Source organism: Lynx rufus, unplaced genomic scaffold (assembly GCF_022079265.1).
Source record: "Lynx rufus isolate CCGP_SWC_20201006 ecotype Redwood Valley unplaced genomic scaffold, mLynRuf1.p SCAF_5, whole genome shotgun sequence".
In the NCBI taxonomy this organism is placed as follows: Eukaryota; Metazoa; Chordata; class Mammalia; order Carnivora; family Felidae; genus Lynx; species Lynx rufus.
Window position 1 is genome coordinate 24,650,450 of NW_025814867.1, and position 18,542 is coordinate 24,668,991.

Sequence of the window (18,542 nt, forward strand, 5' to 3'; positions counted from 1 at the left end):
AACTAGCACAAAGTTTCACCGATTTAGAAAATAAAGCCTTGGATTAAAATCCCAGCCGGCCGAGGACAGCTATACGTGCCCCAGCCCCTCTAACTGCCTCTGATGGACCCTCTGCACGGTCTGGGGGCACCTGCACTCCAGTGCGAATTCAAAGCACAAAGCGGCATCTCGGTTCCTGGTAGAATCAGTCAGCTGTCGTTGTGCAAAGTCGTGAGCACCTTCTTCGAAGCAAAACCGCTAGGCCAGACAAGCAACTCATTTTTGACAAAGCTGTTCAACAATCGGCTCCTCTGAAGAGTAGAATATTTTTAACTAGAAATTTTAAAAGTTAAAACTTTCATTAAGTGCATGTACTGCTATAGGAGAAATATCATAAAACATCGTTTTAATGTGAACACTACTTCATACAATGAAAAACTATTTACAATGCGTTGCTTCCAGATTGGCTGCTTTTACATTGTATGTCTACCCAGCGTGTGTCTTCAGCCGGGAGCTGCAGTCCTTGTACCCGACGGCTCTCCAAGGGCCCTGGGGACTCGGAGCATCTGTCCACTTACATTCTCCCTAGTAATTATGGCTCAGCAGGCACGCCACCAAAATCATCTATAACCCAGAGACTCTGGCAATCGTATAGAAGTGAAATGCGTAGATTAGGTTTCTGTCCAATAAATACTAATTTGACAATACAATCCATTTCCATCTTAAGAAATTGTTTTCAGTTAGGAAAACATTTTTTCTCAACGGAACTAGAACGAATAGTCTGTGGTTCACCCTGGAACTGTTAACGATGTCTTTGCATACAAATATAGCATATTTTGGCCAGGAATATAATTTCTTGTTAAAGAGTTTATTTGCCTTCACACGCAGAATTGCTACATACATTCACAGTTTTAAGAGACTGCAATTAGCTATTCCAGTTGTGCTTTAAAATCCCAAATATTATTTTCATTAGTGAGTGCAAAGCAAATGTCCCACTTGACTACAATTGGTCCTAGAGTTATAAACTCCATAATGGTTTCTAGAAAATTCCTTCAATCTCCAGTTTCATCATTTGCTTTTTCAGGTATGACTTCCAGGCTCCGACGTGGCTTCTGAACGTCGGCATTTTCTGTGCCTGGTTTATTCAGCCCACATGAAACAGCAGCATAATGGATTTGTTTCAGGTTCTCCAAGGTCTCGTTCTTGGCATATTTCAAAAGATCCGCTTGTCCCTGTAACAAGACATGCAATTAAATGTTAGATGTGACTAACATGACTTCTTGTTGCAGTCTGACAATACAGGTGTTCCACTGAAATAGAAATATTTTGATGCCACAAGAGGGCATGTTTATCTGCTATTGGCACTGTATCCGAATAGGTCAATTGTAATAAAAAACAAGATTGTCTTCCCAGTTTTCCACATCAAGCTCCAAGACCGTGCTGCCTCTTTGGTTCTTTCCCTTTATAAATCTGAATAGAATGCTGTGTGTGTGGACCATGGCTGTCTGCCCTGGTTAGAATTACATCTTTTTGTAAATTGTTTGGCCCATCTTGGTTTTTTCCTTTTAAGATTTGCCTTATTTTTAGCTTCTCATTCTGAAGTAAGTATAAATTCACAGGATGCAAATATAATACAGAGAGGTCTCATATACCTTTCCCCAAATTTCTCCCAATGGTTATGGCTTACATAACTAGAGTACAAGGTCCAAACCGAGCAGCTGACGTTGGTGCAATGTACACGTATAGCTCTGTGTCACTTCATCCCATGGGGAGATTCACGTAACCACCACTGCAATCAACACACAGAGCTACAGAGACCTCCCAGGCACCAGGACTCTACAGTCACACCCTTCCCCATCCCTCCACCATCCGTAGCCCCTTGACAACCACCAGTCTGTTCTCCATTATAAAGACTTGCTTTTGAAGCAAGCTTTGGCAGATAGGCACCCAGCAGGTTTTCACGGACTACTTGCTTAAAGGAGGAAGGAAGGAAAGGATTCCTTACTTTCAATAAACTTTCTTAGCCAAATCTTAATTTCTTTAGTGGGGTGTGGCCATCCTCTTGACATACATGCAGTCTAACACGTAGGTCAAGACACAATGGGATGGACTGAAGCACCAGTCACTGGGAGTCTGGCATCTGAGCTGATGCCAGAGCTCAATGGAGAGTTTGTCAGTCTCATCACTCTTGACATATTGACCAGAGAATTCTTTGGCCGGGTGGACGCGTGGACGGCTGTCTTGTGCATCTTGGGCTGGTGAGCAGCATCCATGGCTTTTGTCCCCTTTAGACCAGTTGCACCCCCTCAGCTGTGACAACCAAAATGTCTGTAGATGTTGTCAGATACCCTCTGGGGGGTGAAACTACCCATATATCAGCTGACCATTTCAAGATTACTGGTTAGGAGAGATGATGTGGTACTCCACTGTAAATTCCAACATTCCTACTTTGGTCGTTTGTTCTATTTTCCCTTCTGATATTTAATCTGCCTTCCATTAATAGTTCTTTCTACTTATACTATTACCTTTCCTTCTCTCCTATTTTCCTTGTCCCTATTTTGTCTCCTTCCTCGGGCTCTAAATTCATTCTGTTATTCTCTTTCTCATCCCTCCATACTTTGGCTTTTTCTTTGTCATACTTACATTCTTGGTACTATCCCGTCTTTCTCCTGGTTTTTTCCCCCCCTTAACTGCCTCTCAGCGTGCATCCCATTAAAGTGCTCCTGTACAACAAAAGCTGGGGCCAGTTGCGGAGGCAACAGGTAAGGACTTACCTTGGAAGGCAACTGGACTACAATCAAATCTCAGCCTCTGGTGAGACTAAATTGCAGCGTAATCTTAAGCCACTATGAGGCCGGAATCCACAGAATGGTTTGCTGTTTACCACTTACTGTTCATGATTTTCCTGCTTTACAAAGACCTTTAATTAGTAACTATAAATACATGCTCCATTGCTTAGTTTAACTGAAGAGCTTCATTTTTATTCATTCTTACTAGTCACTGAACTCATATACTGAAATTTTACAAGCAGTAAGGTCTTTGTACATAAATATAGCATATTGTGCCAGAAATATAATTTCTTGTTAAAGACTTTATTTGCCCTCACGTGCAGGATTGCTACATACATTTATGGTTAACAGATTGTAACTACATATTCCACTTGTGCTTTAAAATTCCAAATATTGTGTTTAAATTAATTAACTTTATTTTTTAGAGCAGTTTCAGGTTCACAGTAAAACTGAGCAGTTAAGTACAGAAATTTCCCGTATGCCCCAATCCCCGCATGAGGCGTAACCATCTCCACTACTGACATCCTGCCCCACAGTAGTACATTTACTGTAACTATAGACCTACACTGCACATCATTATCGCCCAGAGTCCATGGTTTACACGAGGGTTCACTCTTAGTGTCGTACATTCTGTGGGTTTGGACAAGTGTACAATGACATGTACCCCGTTACGCAGCATAGTCACACTGCCCTAAAAACCCTCTGTGCTCCCCCTATTCATCCCTCCCTTCCCCTTAATGCCTGGCAACCACTGATCTTTTCACTAGCTCAATATTTTGCCTTTTTCAGAATATTATATAGTTGGAATTCTACAGTACGTAGCCTTTTAAGATTGGCTTCTTTCACTTAGTGATATGCAATTAACTTTCCTCTATGTCTTTTATGGCTTACTGGCTCATTTGTTTTTAGTGCCGAATAATGTTCCATCGTCTGGATGTACCACAGTTTATTCATTGACTCACCTACTGAAGGACATCTCAGTTAAACCCAAGTGTTGGTGATTATGAATACAGCTACTATAAACATCCATGTGCAGGATTTCGTGTGGACATGAGTTTTCAATTCATTTTGGTAGATACTGAAAGGAGCATGACTGCTGATATCATACAGCAAGAGGATGTTGAGTTTGGTAAGAAACTGCATCCCGTCTTCCACAATGGCGTGCCGCTTTCTGTTCCCACCAGCAGTGAATGAGAGTTCCTGTTGTTTCACATCCTCACCAGCATTTGGTGCTGTTAGCACTTTAGATTTTGGTCATTCTAAAAGGTAAACATTAGTGTCTAATTTTTGTTTTAATCTGTAGTTCTCTAATGACATATAATGTTGAACGCCTTTCCACATGCCCACTTGCCATCTGTATGCCTGCTGTGGGGAAGCGTCTGCTCAGATCTTTTGTCCATTGTTTCATTGTTCATTTTCTTATTGTTGAGTTTTAAAAGTTCTTTGTATGTTTTAGGTAACCATTGCTTATCCGGTGTGTCTTTTACAAATATTTTCTCCAAGTTTGTGGCTTGTCTTCTTGTTCTCAACTTGTCTTGCAGAGCAGAGGTTTTTAATTTTGATAGAGTCCTGCTTATAAATTCTTTCTTTTCTTTCTTTATTTCATGACTATGTTGTTGGGGTTACACCTAAAAAGTCATCACCATACCCAAGGTAAGCTAAGTTTTCTCCTACGTTATTTTCCAGAAGTTTTATAGTTTTCCATTTAGGCCCACAATTGGCTTGAAGTTAATTTTTGTGCAGGGTGCAAGGTCTGTGTCTAGATTTTTTTTTTCTCTTTGCATGTGGATGTCCAGTTGTTCCTGCACCATTTGTTTAAATGAGTATCTTTGCTCCATTGTATTGCCTTTGCCCCTCAGTCAAAAATCTGCTGACTAAAATTTGTGTGGGTCTATTTCTGGACTCTCTATTCTGTTCCATTGATCTCTTTGTTCTTTCACCAATATTACACTGTCCTGATTACCATAGCTTTTTTTTTTAAGTTTAATTATTTATTTTGAGACAGTGAGAGCCAGGGAAGGAGAGAGAGGGAATGAGAGAGAGAATCCCAAGCAGGCTCTGCACTGTCAATGCAGAGCCCGATGCAGGGCTTGAACTCATTAACCCAGAGACCATGACCTGAGGCATAATCAAGAGTCAGATGCTTAACCAACTAAGCCACCCAGGAGCCCCAGTTACTGTACTTTAGAGTAAATCTCAAGTTGGGTAGCGTCACTCCTCTTTGTTCTTTTCCTTCAAGACTGTGTCATCTATTCTGGGTCTTCTTCATCTCCATATAAACTTTAGAATCAATTTGTCAATATCTACAAAATAACTTGATGGAATTTTGGTTGGGATTATGTTGAATCTATAGCTCAATTTGGAAAGAAATGACATCTTGAAAATACTGAGTCTTCTAATCCATGAACAGGAAGTGTCTCTCCATTTATTCATTTCTTCTTTGATATATTCGATCAGTTTTGTAGTATTCCTTACGTAGATCTTGTACATATTTTGTTAGATTCATGCCTAAGTATTTTATTTTTGGAGATGCTAATGTAAGTGGCATTATATTTTTAATTTCAAATTACCCTTGTTCATTGCTGTTATCTGGGAAAGTGATGGACTTCTATACACTAACCTTGTATCTTGCAACCTTGCTATAATCATTTATTAGATCCAGGAGTTTTTTGTCAATTCTTTTGGAATTTCTACATAGATGATCATGTCATCTGTGAACAAAGTTATATTTTTTCCTTCCCAATGTATAACTTTTATTTTTCTTTCTTGTCTTATTGAATTAGCTTGGACTTCTAGTACAATGATGAAAAACAGCGGAGTCAGGGGATTTCTTTGCCTATGTTTGCCTAATGGGAAACGTTTGAGTGTTCTCACCATTAAGTATGATAGTTAAAGGTGTTTTGTTCTTTATCAAGTTGAGGAAGTTCTTCTCTTTCTAATTTGCTGAGAGTTTTTATCATGAATGGGCACTGGATTTTGTCAGATGCCTTCTTGCTATCTAGTGAGATGATCATGTGATTTTTCCTCTCTAGCCTGATTACACTGATTGATTTTCGATTGTTGCACCAACCTTCATACCTGGTATAAATCTCACTGGGCCACAGTGTATAATTCTTTTCATACATTGCTGGATTCAGTTTTTTAATATTTTCTTGAGGATTTCTGCATCTATGTTCATAAGAGATACTGATCTGTAGTTTTTTTGGTAATGTCTATCTGGTTTTGGTATTAGGATAAATGCTGGCCACGTACAATATATTAAAAAGTATTCCCTCTGCCTCTATTTTCTGGAAGAGATTGTAAAAAAAAAAAAAAACTGGCATAATTTCTTCCTTAAATGTTTGATAGAATTCACCAGTGAACCCATGTGAGCCGGTGCGTTCATTTTAAAAGGTTATTAATTGTTTATTTGACTTCTTTAATAGAGATAAATCTATTCAAATAGTCTATTTCTTCTTGTGAGTTTTGGTAAAATGTGCCTTTCAAGAAATTGGTTCATTTCATCTAAGTTATCAAATTTGTGGGAGTAGGGTAGTTCATCATATTCCTTTGCTGTCCTTTTAATGCCCATGGGATCTGTAGTGACATCCCTTCTTCCATTACTGATATCAGTAATTGGTGTCCTCTTTTTTTCTTCCTTCATAGTTAGCCTGGCTAGAGACTTACTGATTTTAATGATCTTTTCAAAGAACCATCTTTTAGTTCTATTGATTTTCTCTCTTAATTTCCTGATATCAATTTCACCGATTTCTGCTCTAATATTTTTATTAATAAAAATTAGTAGGTCTATGTTCAAAGTGCTTCCTTGGCATGTCCTCTTAGACTTCACGTGTCCAAAACTGAGTTCCTGATATCCTTCCTACCAGCCTCTCTATAACCAGCTCCTCTCAGGGTAAGACAACTCCGTTCTCACAGTGACTGAGAACACAGACCCTAGTACCACCTTTGACTCGTCTCCTTTTCTTTCATCCCTCATCCCACTTGTCGGCAGCCTCCATTATCTCTATCTTCAAAAAATATACACATATACAGGTTCTCAGCACTTCTTACCACCCTCATTGCTACCACTGGCAACCTGAACCACCATCACCTCTCTCTGAGTTTATGACAACTGGCCATCCGGCTTCTCCTCTGTCAACATGACAGCCAGAGACATACAATCAAACACAGTCAGAACATGAACCCCCCAACCCGTGGCTCCTCGTACAACTCAGACTGAGTTCTGTGGGCAGTTCCCACAGCCCCCGAGCTGTCTTCACCCTCTTCATCACCCCACCTTGTTCACTAAGCCACTGTGACACTGGGCCCCTAAATGCTCCTCAGACATGGCAGGTCCTCTCTGGCCCCGCCTGGAGGTTGCACACTCAACATTGCCTATGCAGGGAAGGCTCTCGCCCCAGAAAGACACTCAGTTTGCTCTGTCACCTCCTTTGGGCCTTGACTCCCTGACAGCCTTTCCAAAATGAAAACTGCCACCTCTTGCTCCCAACTCTTCTTGCCCCTTCCCTGCCTTGCTTTCTCCATGACATGTTCTCTGTTGCTTTGTTTACTGTCTGTCTCTCCCATTAAATGTGAGTTCCAGGAGAACTGGGACTTTCACGTCTTCAATCCACTGCTGAACTCTCACCCCTCAAGCCTACAACAGCACCAGACATACAACACAGGCTTAAGAAATGTGTTGAATGAGTATAATTAGACTAAGATATGAAAGTCCCCTCTTTAATCTTCACAGTGGCCTGCCAATCATGTGCTTCACCTTTTTCTCTGCATTTATATATATATTATGAATAGGTATTGTATTTTTTACAGAAATGAAATCAAGCAAACCCTGCCATTCTTCAGTTTTCTTTTTTTCACCAAAAATCATGTCTTGGCAATCTTTCCACGTCAGCATATATAGATCTGCCACAGGATGACAGGGCATTTAAATAGAAAAATCCCCAGATGGTATACAGGATAATTAATGTGGTAATAACGAATTCTTTATCTGGTGGAATCTTGGTTCCCAAGTTTAGACAGGTCATTACCACACTTTGAATGGATCAGGCTTTCCACACCTAGCCAGGGGAGACACAAAGGACCCCCAGAGCCGGGGAGCTGCTGAGTTTTATCCCCAGCACTTGTATTTTGTTCTCTGCGTCCACAACCGCACGTCTGACACGTCTCAGGATTGTGGCATCCAGCGGGAGCAGAGAACAATTCTGAACAAGGTGATGATGGTGTTTGCTGTAGCAGTGTTCACATCTCGTTGCTTCAAAAGAGCAAAGGCTATTTAAAACACCGCCGCCCACTGACACAGGGCATCTGGGTTTGAAGACTCCTACGAAACTGGCTTTGCAACGTTTCCAGTTGAGAAACTCAAACCCTATTTGGTTTCACACATTCTGTTTTGAATTTCGTAAGTTATTCTATTTGGTTTTCATCTTGAAAGAGTTATAACAACCTTAGGTCAAAATATTTAAGGTTCCTACTTAGACTCGGAATATAATCTTTAAAAGACATAGCTAAGGGCAGCGTTGGATCCCAGCGGCTCTTGTGGAGAGCCTGCTGCAACTGTGCTCCTTCTGGCCCTGCTGGCGGCTGCCTGAGATTAGGTCAGAGGTCGGAGCAGCCAGGAAAGGAATGATGGCAGATCCCAGACACCAGAGCCAGTGCCCCAGCCATACTCAACCCTTGGCCAATCACCAAACTTTCTGTCTGACCATAAAAGATGCCCTAGCTTTTAATATGTTAAAAATACTGCAAGGCACATCTGTTAGTCCTACATAGTTTTTGAATCTAAAATTAACAACCACAATTCACTGCTTTTATTTAGACTTAGAGCTAAAACTATAGGGATTGTACACTTCCGTTATTCTTTTTCAAAGCTTTTTAATCCAACTGTCTATTAGAGAAGAACAGAATCATCTCCTTCTGAGATGAGTGAACCAGGGTGGCCACAAAGACTCCCCCGACCTCTGCCACCAATCCGTGCAATGGCCACGTGGCTGAGAGCTGGAAGGGGCAAAAATGGCCATCTGCCGTTCCCTGGGAGTCAGCAGACACGTTTCTTCCACATTATAAGCAGGTGGATGGAAGAGGAAAAAAGAGGATACCCATACCATTTTGGGAGTCTGAAGGAGGCGCAAAGGTAGTCAAAAAAATTTTAATTTAATGCAAATAAAGACATAAGCTATCAGTGTCTGGTTTGACCTCAGCGTGTCTGGGGCCCACACTGACTTCTGGGTTGTTCTGGGACTAACGGCCCCAGCCCGAGAAGGTTCATTTGGATGGCATGGACTAGGCTGCCTCCTTCCTGCTTCTTTGTCCACTCAGGAACAAAGCAGCTTCTAGGCACCTCCACCGATACCTTCCGCTCCCCCAAGACATGAAGCTAACTCTGGGATAAAGAGAGGGGGGCAGACACCTGGAGAGCGCCAAGGCCCAGCAGGAAGACAGACTGCCACCCTGCAAGCGCCTAGCACCGGCCACCCGCTGGCCCCTTACTCAGCAATTTGCCACGCACGTGTCCTTATCTTTCCTACCACCCAGAAGGCTGCAAGAGTTTTCCTGTCCCCTCCCTCAGCATCACTCTGAGATGACAGCACAGGGACCTAGGGTTTTTCTGGCTGTCTCTTGCCAGAGAATCTAAATTGCAAAACCCTAACACAAGCTCATAATCAGGAAACATTTCTTGGAAAGAGAGTGACTAACGTATGCCGGGCACTGTATTAAGCCCTTCGCAAAGACTATCTCATGATAATCTCAGTTCTGTGAGAGCTGCTGTTACTATTCCCAATTTTGTAGACGAGGACATTGAGTTTAGAGGGATGAAGGGGCTTACCCAAGGCAGAGCCTGCACAGCAAATTACACTTAAAAACATACAACTTTCTCTCTGTGTGTTCTGTTTTCTTTTTGGATTAAGTGAACCACGGGGCCCAAGCTATACAGTTGAGCCCCACACGTTACGTGTGACACTTGAAAGCAAGCAAAGTATAATGTGCACTACATTTCTAATGTCCCCAGTACATCACCAATGGTGCAGGCAATTCCTTCTTCCTGTGCTTAAACACAAGAACAGAGATACAGATTTCCATTCGTATTTGTTGAATGAGTAGGAAGCGAACAACACCATGGTGGGGCCACGGAAATCCTGGCCCCGGTTCTAAGCTGCCTCAGTGCACTCCAAACCCTCCCCTTGAGAGGCCCGTGTGGCTGGCCAAGGCTGTAGCACATTCGTCAGAGTTAAGGAAGGCCTTCTTCCTACTGACGTCTTACTAAACCTTACACTTGAACAAAGATCCCCTGATCATCAGTCACCTGAAGTTGGAGCAACAGAGCATAGCAGCATGTGCTCGGCTGTGGGATGATAAATGCATGTTAAATGTTTCATGATTTTTTTCTGTCCTATTGGCTTCCCCTGTGCTCAGTCACATGTGTGAAGGGAGTGGAATGTGAATTGCAAGTGAATTCCTCTCTTCTCAGCAAGAAGACTGCCTTCCGTCTCCCCTGACTCCATCCCAAAGGGTTCGCAGGTGCTGGCCAGGTGGAAAGGCCCTCTGAGAGTATGAAGAACGGTTCTGGGAGCAAGACTCCTAACCCTTAGTCTTCACCTTAATCCAGAGAGACATTTAAGCTGTATGAAGCACTGTCCTGATTATGCAAGCAAAGTGGGTTCGTCCAGGACTATCCTTGCACCTCGATCCCCTCCTGCTGCCAATATTTTGGCTATTTCATCACATTTACAGTTGTTCCTCAACTTCACAAAGGTTGTGCTCAAAGGTTTACGCACACTTTAATTTAAAAATTTTAATATAAGATGCGATTTAAATTCAGAGTGGGTGTCTTTCACCTCGGAAACTATTTTACGTGTCACTCAACAAAGATGGGGGGGGTGCTCCCAGGCGTTCCTAGGCAGCACAGTGGAGGAGGTGTGGTGTCTAAGTTGGGCCTTGACACGGGCGGGAAACGATTTCAGCAGAGGCCAAGGGGCTGTGGAAGACGCTGCCTTCCTTCCACACATGACTCTACGACTCCAACAAGTGATGCCTTTGGGGTCTAACCACGGCTTAATAGCATGATTTCTATGCTACAAAGCTTTCTGAGTTCCAACTGTGGTAACATCTCCCTCTGATAATGGGAATGAGCATGGGAAAAGCTAAGTCTCACACTGGCAGTGAGAGCTGGCCCCCTACAGTGGGAGACGACCTCCCCTGACACAGAGCTGGTGGCTCACGTGGTAGAGGGGGGGTGAGGATTTCAGGAGGTGCCGTTGGAGGCTGCAGACGGTGGAAGTGAGCCATGACCTAAGCATAGAAGACAGGAGGTCAAGAGAGTGTTCCAGGCAAAGGGGCCAGGGCCAGAGGGGAGCAAGGGCAGTGTGCCCAGTGTGTAGAGAGAGAAGTGGAGAGCAAGGGGATGCTGAGGGATGAGCAGGGCCAGGGCCACGAACACAGAAGCTTCGAAAACGCTAGTAAAAACAGCACGCACAAGCACTTCCCTCGCACTGTTAATTTTTTAAGCACACTTTTTGCACGATTAAACGTTAGCTGAGTGATCACAAATTCCACATTAGTGGGATCCAAGGTCTGAGGTTTTACTGTGTTTTAAATGGACCAGAAAGTACAGCCTGTCTAATGACAGGCACTACCATAGTTTGGTTTTCTGAGCCATTCTGAAGAGTCTTCACATGCTAAAGAGAGGGATGGCTTCCAGCCAATTACAGATTTTCAGGAAAACAGGCAACATAATACATCACCTAGTACATAAAATAACTAAAGGATATTAACATCAATAAAGAAAAGGAGTTGCCCATGGGCCATCACAGCAATGTTCAGAAAAGAAACAAATGTCAGTCTTCAGTCTTCAAGGTAAGTACCACACCTCAGGTAAAAACAAAATCAAGATGAACGTCTCAGCAGGTGCAAAGACTGTCTGGTTTAACTATTTATTTTTGGCAGAAGTCTCATTTTCCTAGAGAGAACAAATCTCTAATTACTTCTAGGGCTTAGCTTTTAGTCTTGGTTTTGAGGGCGGATGGTGCGGAACAGGAAGAGCTGGCTTGGCAGCAATCCTTCTGGAAAACATCTTGGGGTTGTAATAAACTTTATTTGAGTCTGTGATATGACACAGGTGCTAGAAAATCCAGCATAATTTTGGCCTGTATTGACAGTAAGATAATTTTCAGATTATGAAGAAAACCATACTGACGAGTCCTACCCTGGGGCCGTCAGTGCACCGCGTATCCAGAGTATGGGGATAATTCTGGCCACCCCATCTTATGAAGGACACTGGCAAACCAGAGCCGTCAGGAGACCAAGGGACCCAGTGAGGAGGGGATCAGATGCCATCTCACCCTATTATCTGCAGAGATTGAGCACGTCTGACCTGAATCAGGGAGGTCTAAGAGAAGGTAATGATAGTTCGCAAAGGTACAAAGGGATGTTGAGGAGGAGGGAATACAATAATTCTGTGCTGCTTTGAGGGTATTACTGGAACCAGTGGGTAGAAATGAAGTTACAGAGAGATAAAATTCCATATACTGTATGACAGAACAAAACTAAGATTGCATGACAGTGGAGCAGGCTGCCAATCTGGTGGGAGCAACAGGAAGGTGGGTTTGATGACTTTATGGGGTTGTGTGGCCAAGCCTCACAGTGTATCCTAGACCCTTCTAAGGGAAAATGCGTCACTGGCAGGTTCTGCCACTGTGGTAGACTCTCTGCAAAGGCAGGTGCCATAATTCCTTCCATCTCTGTCCAGGCATGCTACTCCATCCACTAAGAGGCGGAGTCCACTTCCCCCTCCCTTGAATGTGGGCTGGAATTGATTTCCTTTGGTCAGTAACATGGAGGAAGTGGTCTTAAGAAGCCTGGCAGCTTCTCCTTTTGTTTTCTTGGAATCTCATAGCAATATAAGGAAGCTGGGGCTGGACTACTGAATGACGATGGGCCATGCAGAGAAAGGGAGAGATCAAGAAGAGGGGGACCCAGCCATTCTAGCCATCCCTGGTGACATGCCAGCCACGTGAGTGGAGCCTTCTTGGCTACTCCAGGCCCAGCTGACCTCCCAGCTGAACCAAACCAACACCACGGGGAGCAGAAACACCACCCGGCTGAGCACAGCTAGCCCACAGAATCATGTCAAATAAGAAGCTGTTGTTTTAAGCCACTAGTTTTGTCATGGTTTGTTCTACGGCAACAGAGAACTGAAACAGCCAGTCAAGGCGGCCGTATTTTGTGCTATGTGACAGTGCCTTCCTGAGCACAGTGGATTGAAGCAGGTAGAGAACCTGATCCAAGGAGAACTTAATACGAGAGGAGGCTTATACCTTTAGGACCGCAGGTCTGGATGTGAAAGGAAAGGGTAGGACCAGCCGATCAGATTTCCTCTCCTTGGAATTTGAACTAGGAAATACAAACAGATTGAGAACTTGGAATAAAACCTTCTAAGGTACAGTCGGGGCCAAGCCAAGACCACAGTAAGTCACAGGGCAACAGAAACATGAGTGAGCAGAGGGAGAAGGACAGAAAAAGGACCATCGGCCCCTGGGGAAGAGCTGCCCCGGGTGCCGCTGGGCTTCCTGGCTGCCCTTTACTCCTGTGAGGCTGGAGCACGGCTTCCGGTCCCAGAGCTCCCTGTCCTTTCACAGTCCTCCCCCAGGCCAGCACCTCTCGCCCCTCCTCTGTGAGCTGGCCTGCAGGAGTTCTGCCTCTTACAACCAAAACAGAGCAATTAAAGCAGGGCTCTTCTACCATGAGATTCTACCATCTTAGGAATGGTAATAAATAGAAGCAATAAAGATTATCACCAGTACAGTGAGCGTTTAGCAAATGAAAAATAAAGGGAGAGAAACCTCTTAATTAAGCTGGTGGGCAGAAAATATTAACAGGATCTCCTTCTCACATTTCTGGTGAAATGAGCAAAAAATAGTAAAATTGGCAAACACACACACACACACACACACACGTGCGCACACACACACATACAACACAAGCAACAAACAAACAAAGGGGTATGACATAATTTAACAAACTTCTGAAACTCACAGAATTCATAGTGGCAATTCTTAGAAGTCCTGAAACTTTTAAGAGCCCAGTCAAACTGCAAAGACACAAACTGAGTGCCCTTTTCTTTTATTTCTTAAAAAATTTTTTTTTCATGTTTATTTATTTTTGAGAGAGAGAGACAGAGCACAAGTGGGGGAGGAGCAGAGGGAGAGACACAGAATCCAAAATGGGCTCCAGGCTCCAAGCTGTCAGCACAGAGCCCAACTCGGGGCTCGAACTTGGGAATGGCGAGACCATGACCTGAGCTGAAGGCAGCCACTTAACCAACTGAGCCGCCCAGGTGCCCACTCCTTTTTGTTTACTTCTGCTTGACGCAACAGAAAAGGTGATGGGACAGAGGGTAAGAAGAAAGAGGTAATGCAGGACAAGTGAGGAATCGGACTGACACACATAGAAAACTGGACACAGTATATTGGACAATGATGTTCTGACAGTGCAACACAGTGTGCCCTGATGGAAGAGATACAAACGGGGGTCCAGCTCCCTGTGTGGAGGGGTTCCAGGCTGCAGTGCAGGAAGGCAGAGCCTGGCGGCCCCACCAAGCCAAGGGGATGGAGTTTGGGGTTCAGGGAGGCTAAACAGCTGGGATGTACAGGGTGGAGCTGTGGGGCTCTTAAACAGCTACTGTCAATATCTGGTTCGGGAAGATGAAGGGTATGATGAGCACCAAAAGGAGAGGAGTGGGAAGCTGGATGGGATTAATGGCAGAGTAGACACTGTAGAAGATACAGCAGTATTGGTTGAAGATGTAGAAACAATGGAAACTATTTTTTAAGAAAAGAAAAGGAAAGAAAAGAAAAGAAAAGAAAAGAAAAGAAAAGAAAAGAAAAGAAAAGAAAAAAGACCTAAAAAGAAATGAATAGTGGATCTGTCACTTTTGGGAAAATATCAAGCAGTATACATGTATAATAGGAGTTACAGAAGGAAGAGAGAAAGGGTAAGACTGAAAAAAAGATTTAAAGAAAAAATGACTAAAAATTTTTCCAAATTTGATGGAAATTTCCACATATAGAAGAAATCTTATTCTTTCACATATAGAAGCATCTCAACAAACCCTAAGCAGAAGAAACATGAAGAAAACCAGACTGAGGCCCATCATAATTCTTCTCAAAGTCTAAGAAAAAGAGAGAGAAAAATCTAAACAAAAGATGCCCAACCTCTCTGCATTTACTAGGCTGGCTAAACTGACAATAGCAAATGTTGACATGGATGTAGAATAATGGGAACTCTCAGAACACTGTTGGGGGGAGTGCTAAATGGGACAGTTTAGAAAGCAGCTTGGCAATTTCTTATAAAGTCTGGCACGCACTTACCATATGATCCAGTAACTGCACTCACAGGTGTTTAGCCAGTAAAATAAGAGTATGTCCACACAAACACCTGCATGTGAGTGTTCACTGCAGCTCTACTCACAACAGTTAGAGGCTGGAAATGGCCCAAACGTACATCAACCAGTGAATGTATAAACAAAGAGTAACACACCCATAAAATAGAATGTTATTCATCAAAAAAAAAAAAAAAAAAAAGAATGGATTGCTGAAACACACCTTACCTTGGATGAATATCAAAAGCATTATGTTACACGAAAGAGACCAGGCATAAAGACTACATACTACATAACTCCCATTTATACAACAATCTGGAGCAGGTGAAACTATAGACAGAAATCAGGTCAGTGGTTGGTGAGGGAGGGAGTTTTCTGCAAAGGGGCATGAGGGAATTTTGGGGGTGATGGAAATGCTCTGTCATCATTGTGGTGGGGTTGCATGACAATATACATTTATCAAAATTCGTTGAGTTGTGCAGTTCAAAAGGGGGAATTTTATCTTATGTAAATTGTACCTCGATAAAGTTGATCAAGAAAAGGGAAGGATGCTGACTATCTAAGGGAAGTGAGGTCTTGAGGGCAGGCTTCTGAATTAAAGAGCAATCAGAAACCTGTGGAAATGGATTACACCCTCTGCCAATTATGCAGCAGAGACCCCAGAATGTGACATTTACAAACTCTGAGAAAGCTGGGTCCAAGAATCCAAAGACTGTCAATGACCCCAGCTGAGATTTATCTCTTCTCTGCCCTTTCCTCAGGCTATGGATGGTGGTGACAGTAAGCTAATTTAAATATTGAACTTATACCAAACAACATGGTAATCATCGTCTTGGGGCCAAATGGGAATATTTAAAACTGGAAAGTGGAAAAATAACAGCATGCCTAAGTCCTCACCTAGAAATATTAGTGGGTAGACACTCTCATCTTTCATAGCAGAAGGTCAACCAACCGACCTCATAATTGAAATGTGTAGCTTAAAAAAAACCAAAAACCCGACAAAATGACTTCTACTAACATTTTTCATAATCTTTTTTCTTAACCTCAGAGATATTTCATAGGAAATAAATATCTCTCACAGTAAAACTTGTTAGTAATTCATTTAGCTTCTTTTCTTCTGTTAAATAAAGAAAAGTGAAACTCAGTACTTTTTAAAAAAATTTCAGAAGAGCAGTTACAGTAGGATCCTATCTACTGGCGTACCTTATTTCATAATACGTGAGACAGTAGCTGTTGTCAGATGTACCACTAAGAAAGAAAATCACTGCCAATTTGACTAGGATGCAATGCACGGATGCCATGGAGTAGAAGATACAAACCAATTTCAAAGATTTTTGATCTCGAAAATAAAAAAAGAAGGATGACTCAGAATCAATAAAATGTATCTCCATCCATCCATATGCAAATAAAATGGTTGCTAAAATAAGGTCACCTACATTTAGTAATAGCTATTTCTCAGAGGGTTTGGAGTCATTTTAAAACTTCTATCTTTTCTACATTAAAAAAGTTCTGTATAATGAAGATGCATTTACAAAAACAAATGAATGATTTTTATTCAAAATAAAAAATGATTGGAAGTAAATGTGCCAAGGTGTCAACAGTAGATATCTCTGGGTGTGGTGATGACAGCTGACATTTCTTCTTTGTTCATTTCTGTATTCTAAAGCAATTCTGAAAATTGAAAAACTAAACAAAGGAAGCCAAAAAACCCATAAAAATAGGGATGAATGTCCTTTGATGAAAAGAATTTATGGCAGGACCAAGCATTCCTGCTTTGCCCCGATTTTCACATGAAAGTCCTATGTCCCAGGATGCCTTGTCGCCCTGCCTACCTTCTTGTTCAAATTAGTGGTTGAAGGTGCTTTGGATTTCATTCCAGAGCAGAGGTATTCCATTTTTCTAGGGTGCCTCAGAATCACCCCAAGGAACTTGTTAAACAAGCAGATTCCTGCACTCTACCTCTAGAGATTCTGATCCAGATTCTGAGGGGGAGCTCGGGAGACTACATTTAAGCACCCGAGGAAATTCCTGTCAGGCCTCACAGCCGCAGGGCTCCTTCAGCATGTCTTCTTGTCATCTTTCTCCTTTTCTCTCCCTAACCAGTATCATCTGAAACCTTCCCCAAGCTTCTGTGCCCCCCCAGGAGGGCACTGTGGCCTCTCGCCCACCACACATAGCCCTGGAGGGCTGCCACCTCACCAAGGTCACAACAAAAAACACACGGTCAGAGGAACCCAAAGGATCCGATTCCCTCCTGTCAGGAAAAGGCTAGTAGCTCAACTCAGACCCAAACTCAAGTCCAAGGGGGCACTGACTCCCCTAAACAAAGTTAAAACTTGTAAAACATCCAGGAATGGAAAAAGCCCTTCCATTATATGGAAGTGACACACAGATCTCTCCAGTTCTTCCCCGTTCCTCGCCCAGGTTCTACCACATTCGAACACCATCTACAGCAAATATGCTGGAAATTTTTAAAAGATCGATTACCCTGTCCTACACATTACTTTCCATGTGAACATAAGTCTGAGGTGTTAATTCTCTCTCCTGGACATAATTCCAAAGAAAATAGGTTTCCTCAGTGTAGCTATTTGGTTCAATTACTGATTTCTAAAATCTGGTGTATTACTTTATGTCGGCTGTTTTTCATTAATATGTGCGCCCAGCTCCCATTTTCCATGGCTCTTAGCCAAGAGCGTCTCAGACTTTCATGCGCATGAGAACCCCGTGGGATCTTGTAAAAATACAGATCTGTAGATGTGCAATCAGGAGATCTGGGGTGGGTCCTGGGAGTCTGCATTTTGAACAAGCTCCCAGGTGATACCCAGGTTTCTGGCTCCTAGACCACAAACAAGTAGCTAGGACGACTTGACAGGTGGGAGTTTGGTCCCTAAGTCTGTTTTTGCCTATAATAAAGTAAAAGAAAATGAGCATTTGGTCTCTCACAGGGCTTAAACAATTGTGCTACTTTTCCCTTGAGATTTGCAGGAAATCTGTAGTGTACCCACACCTCTGGGTGGGAGTGAGTCAGCAAGTTATAAAGCCAAATTCCTTTTCATTGTAAATTCTTATATCTGCTTTTTACTTAACTGCAAACTATCAAAATTAACTTCTAAGCAGAAGATTGAGAGATTACAAAAAAAAAAAAAGCCCATGTGAAGGATGGGAAGTATTTTAAGAAGTCAAGAAAATGATTTTAATTATAAAAATGAGTAGAGGTTTAACGTGAGAAAATGCAAGTTGGCTAGTTTTGCAAGGGTGACTTTTTATTAAATCAGAAAACTGTTGTCAGCTGCAGGAATGAATCTTTTAACTTCAGGGGAAACAAGGAAATTAAAAGGGGCAGCTGTGATAACGTCTTTACAGTTTTGACTTCAAGGGAGTACAAAGTTAGAAGGGTGAAT

General features: G+C 42.6%; 1 protein-coding gene across 5 annotated transcripts in view; it reads right to left on the reverse strand.

Moving 5' to 3' along the window:
• Positions 1–368: 368 nt before the first annotated feature.
• The window catches only part of PLCL2 (phospholipase C like 2), a 189,921-nt gene continuing 171,747 nt past the window's right edge, over positions 369–18,542 (reverse strand). For all 5 annotated transcript variants that reach the window (XM_047098731.1, XM_047098730.1, XM_047098729.1 and 2 more), the window contains one exon: positions 369–1,211. In XM_047098731.1, coding sequence (XP_046954687.1) covers positions 1,032–1,211 — 180 coding nt within the window. In that variant the 3' untranslated portion in view covers positions 369–1,031. The remainder of the gene's footprint in view (positions 1,212–18,542) is intronic.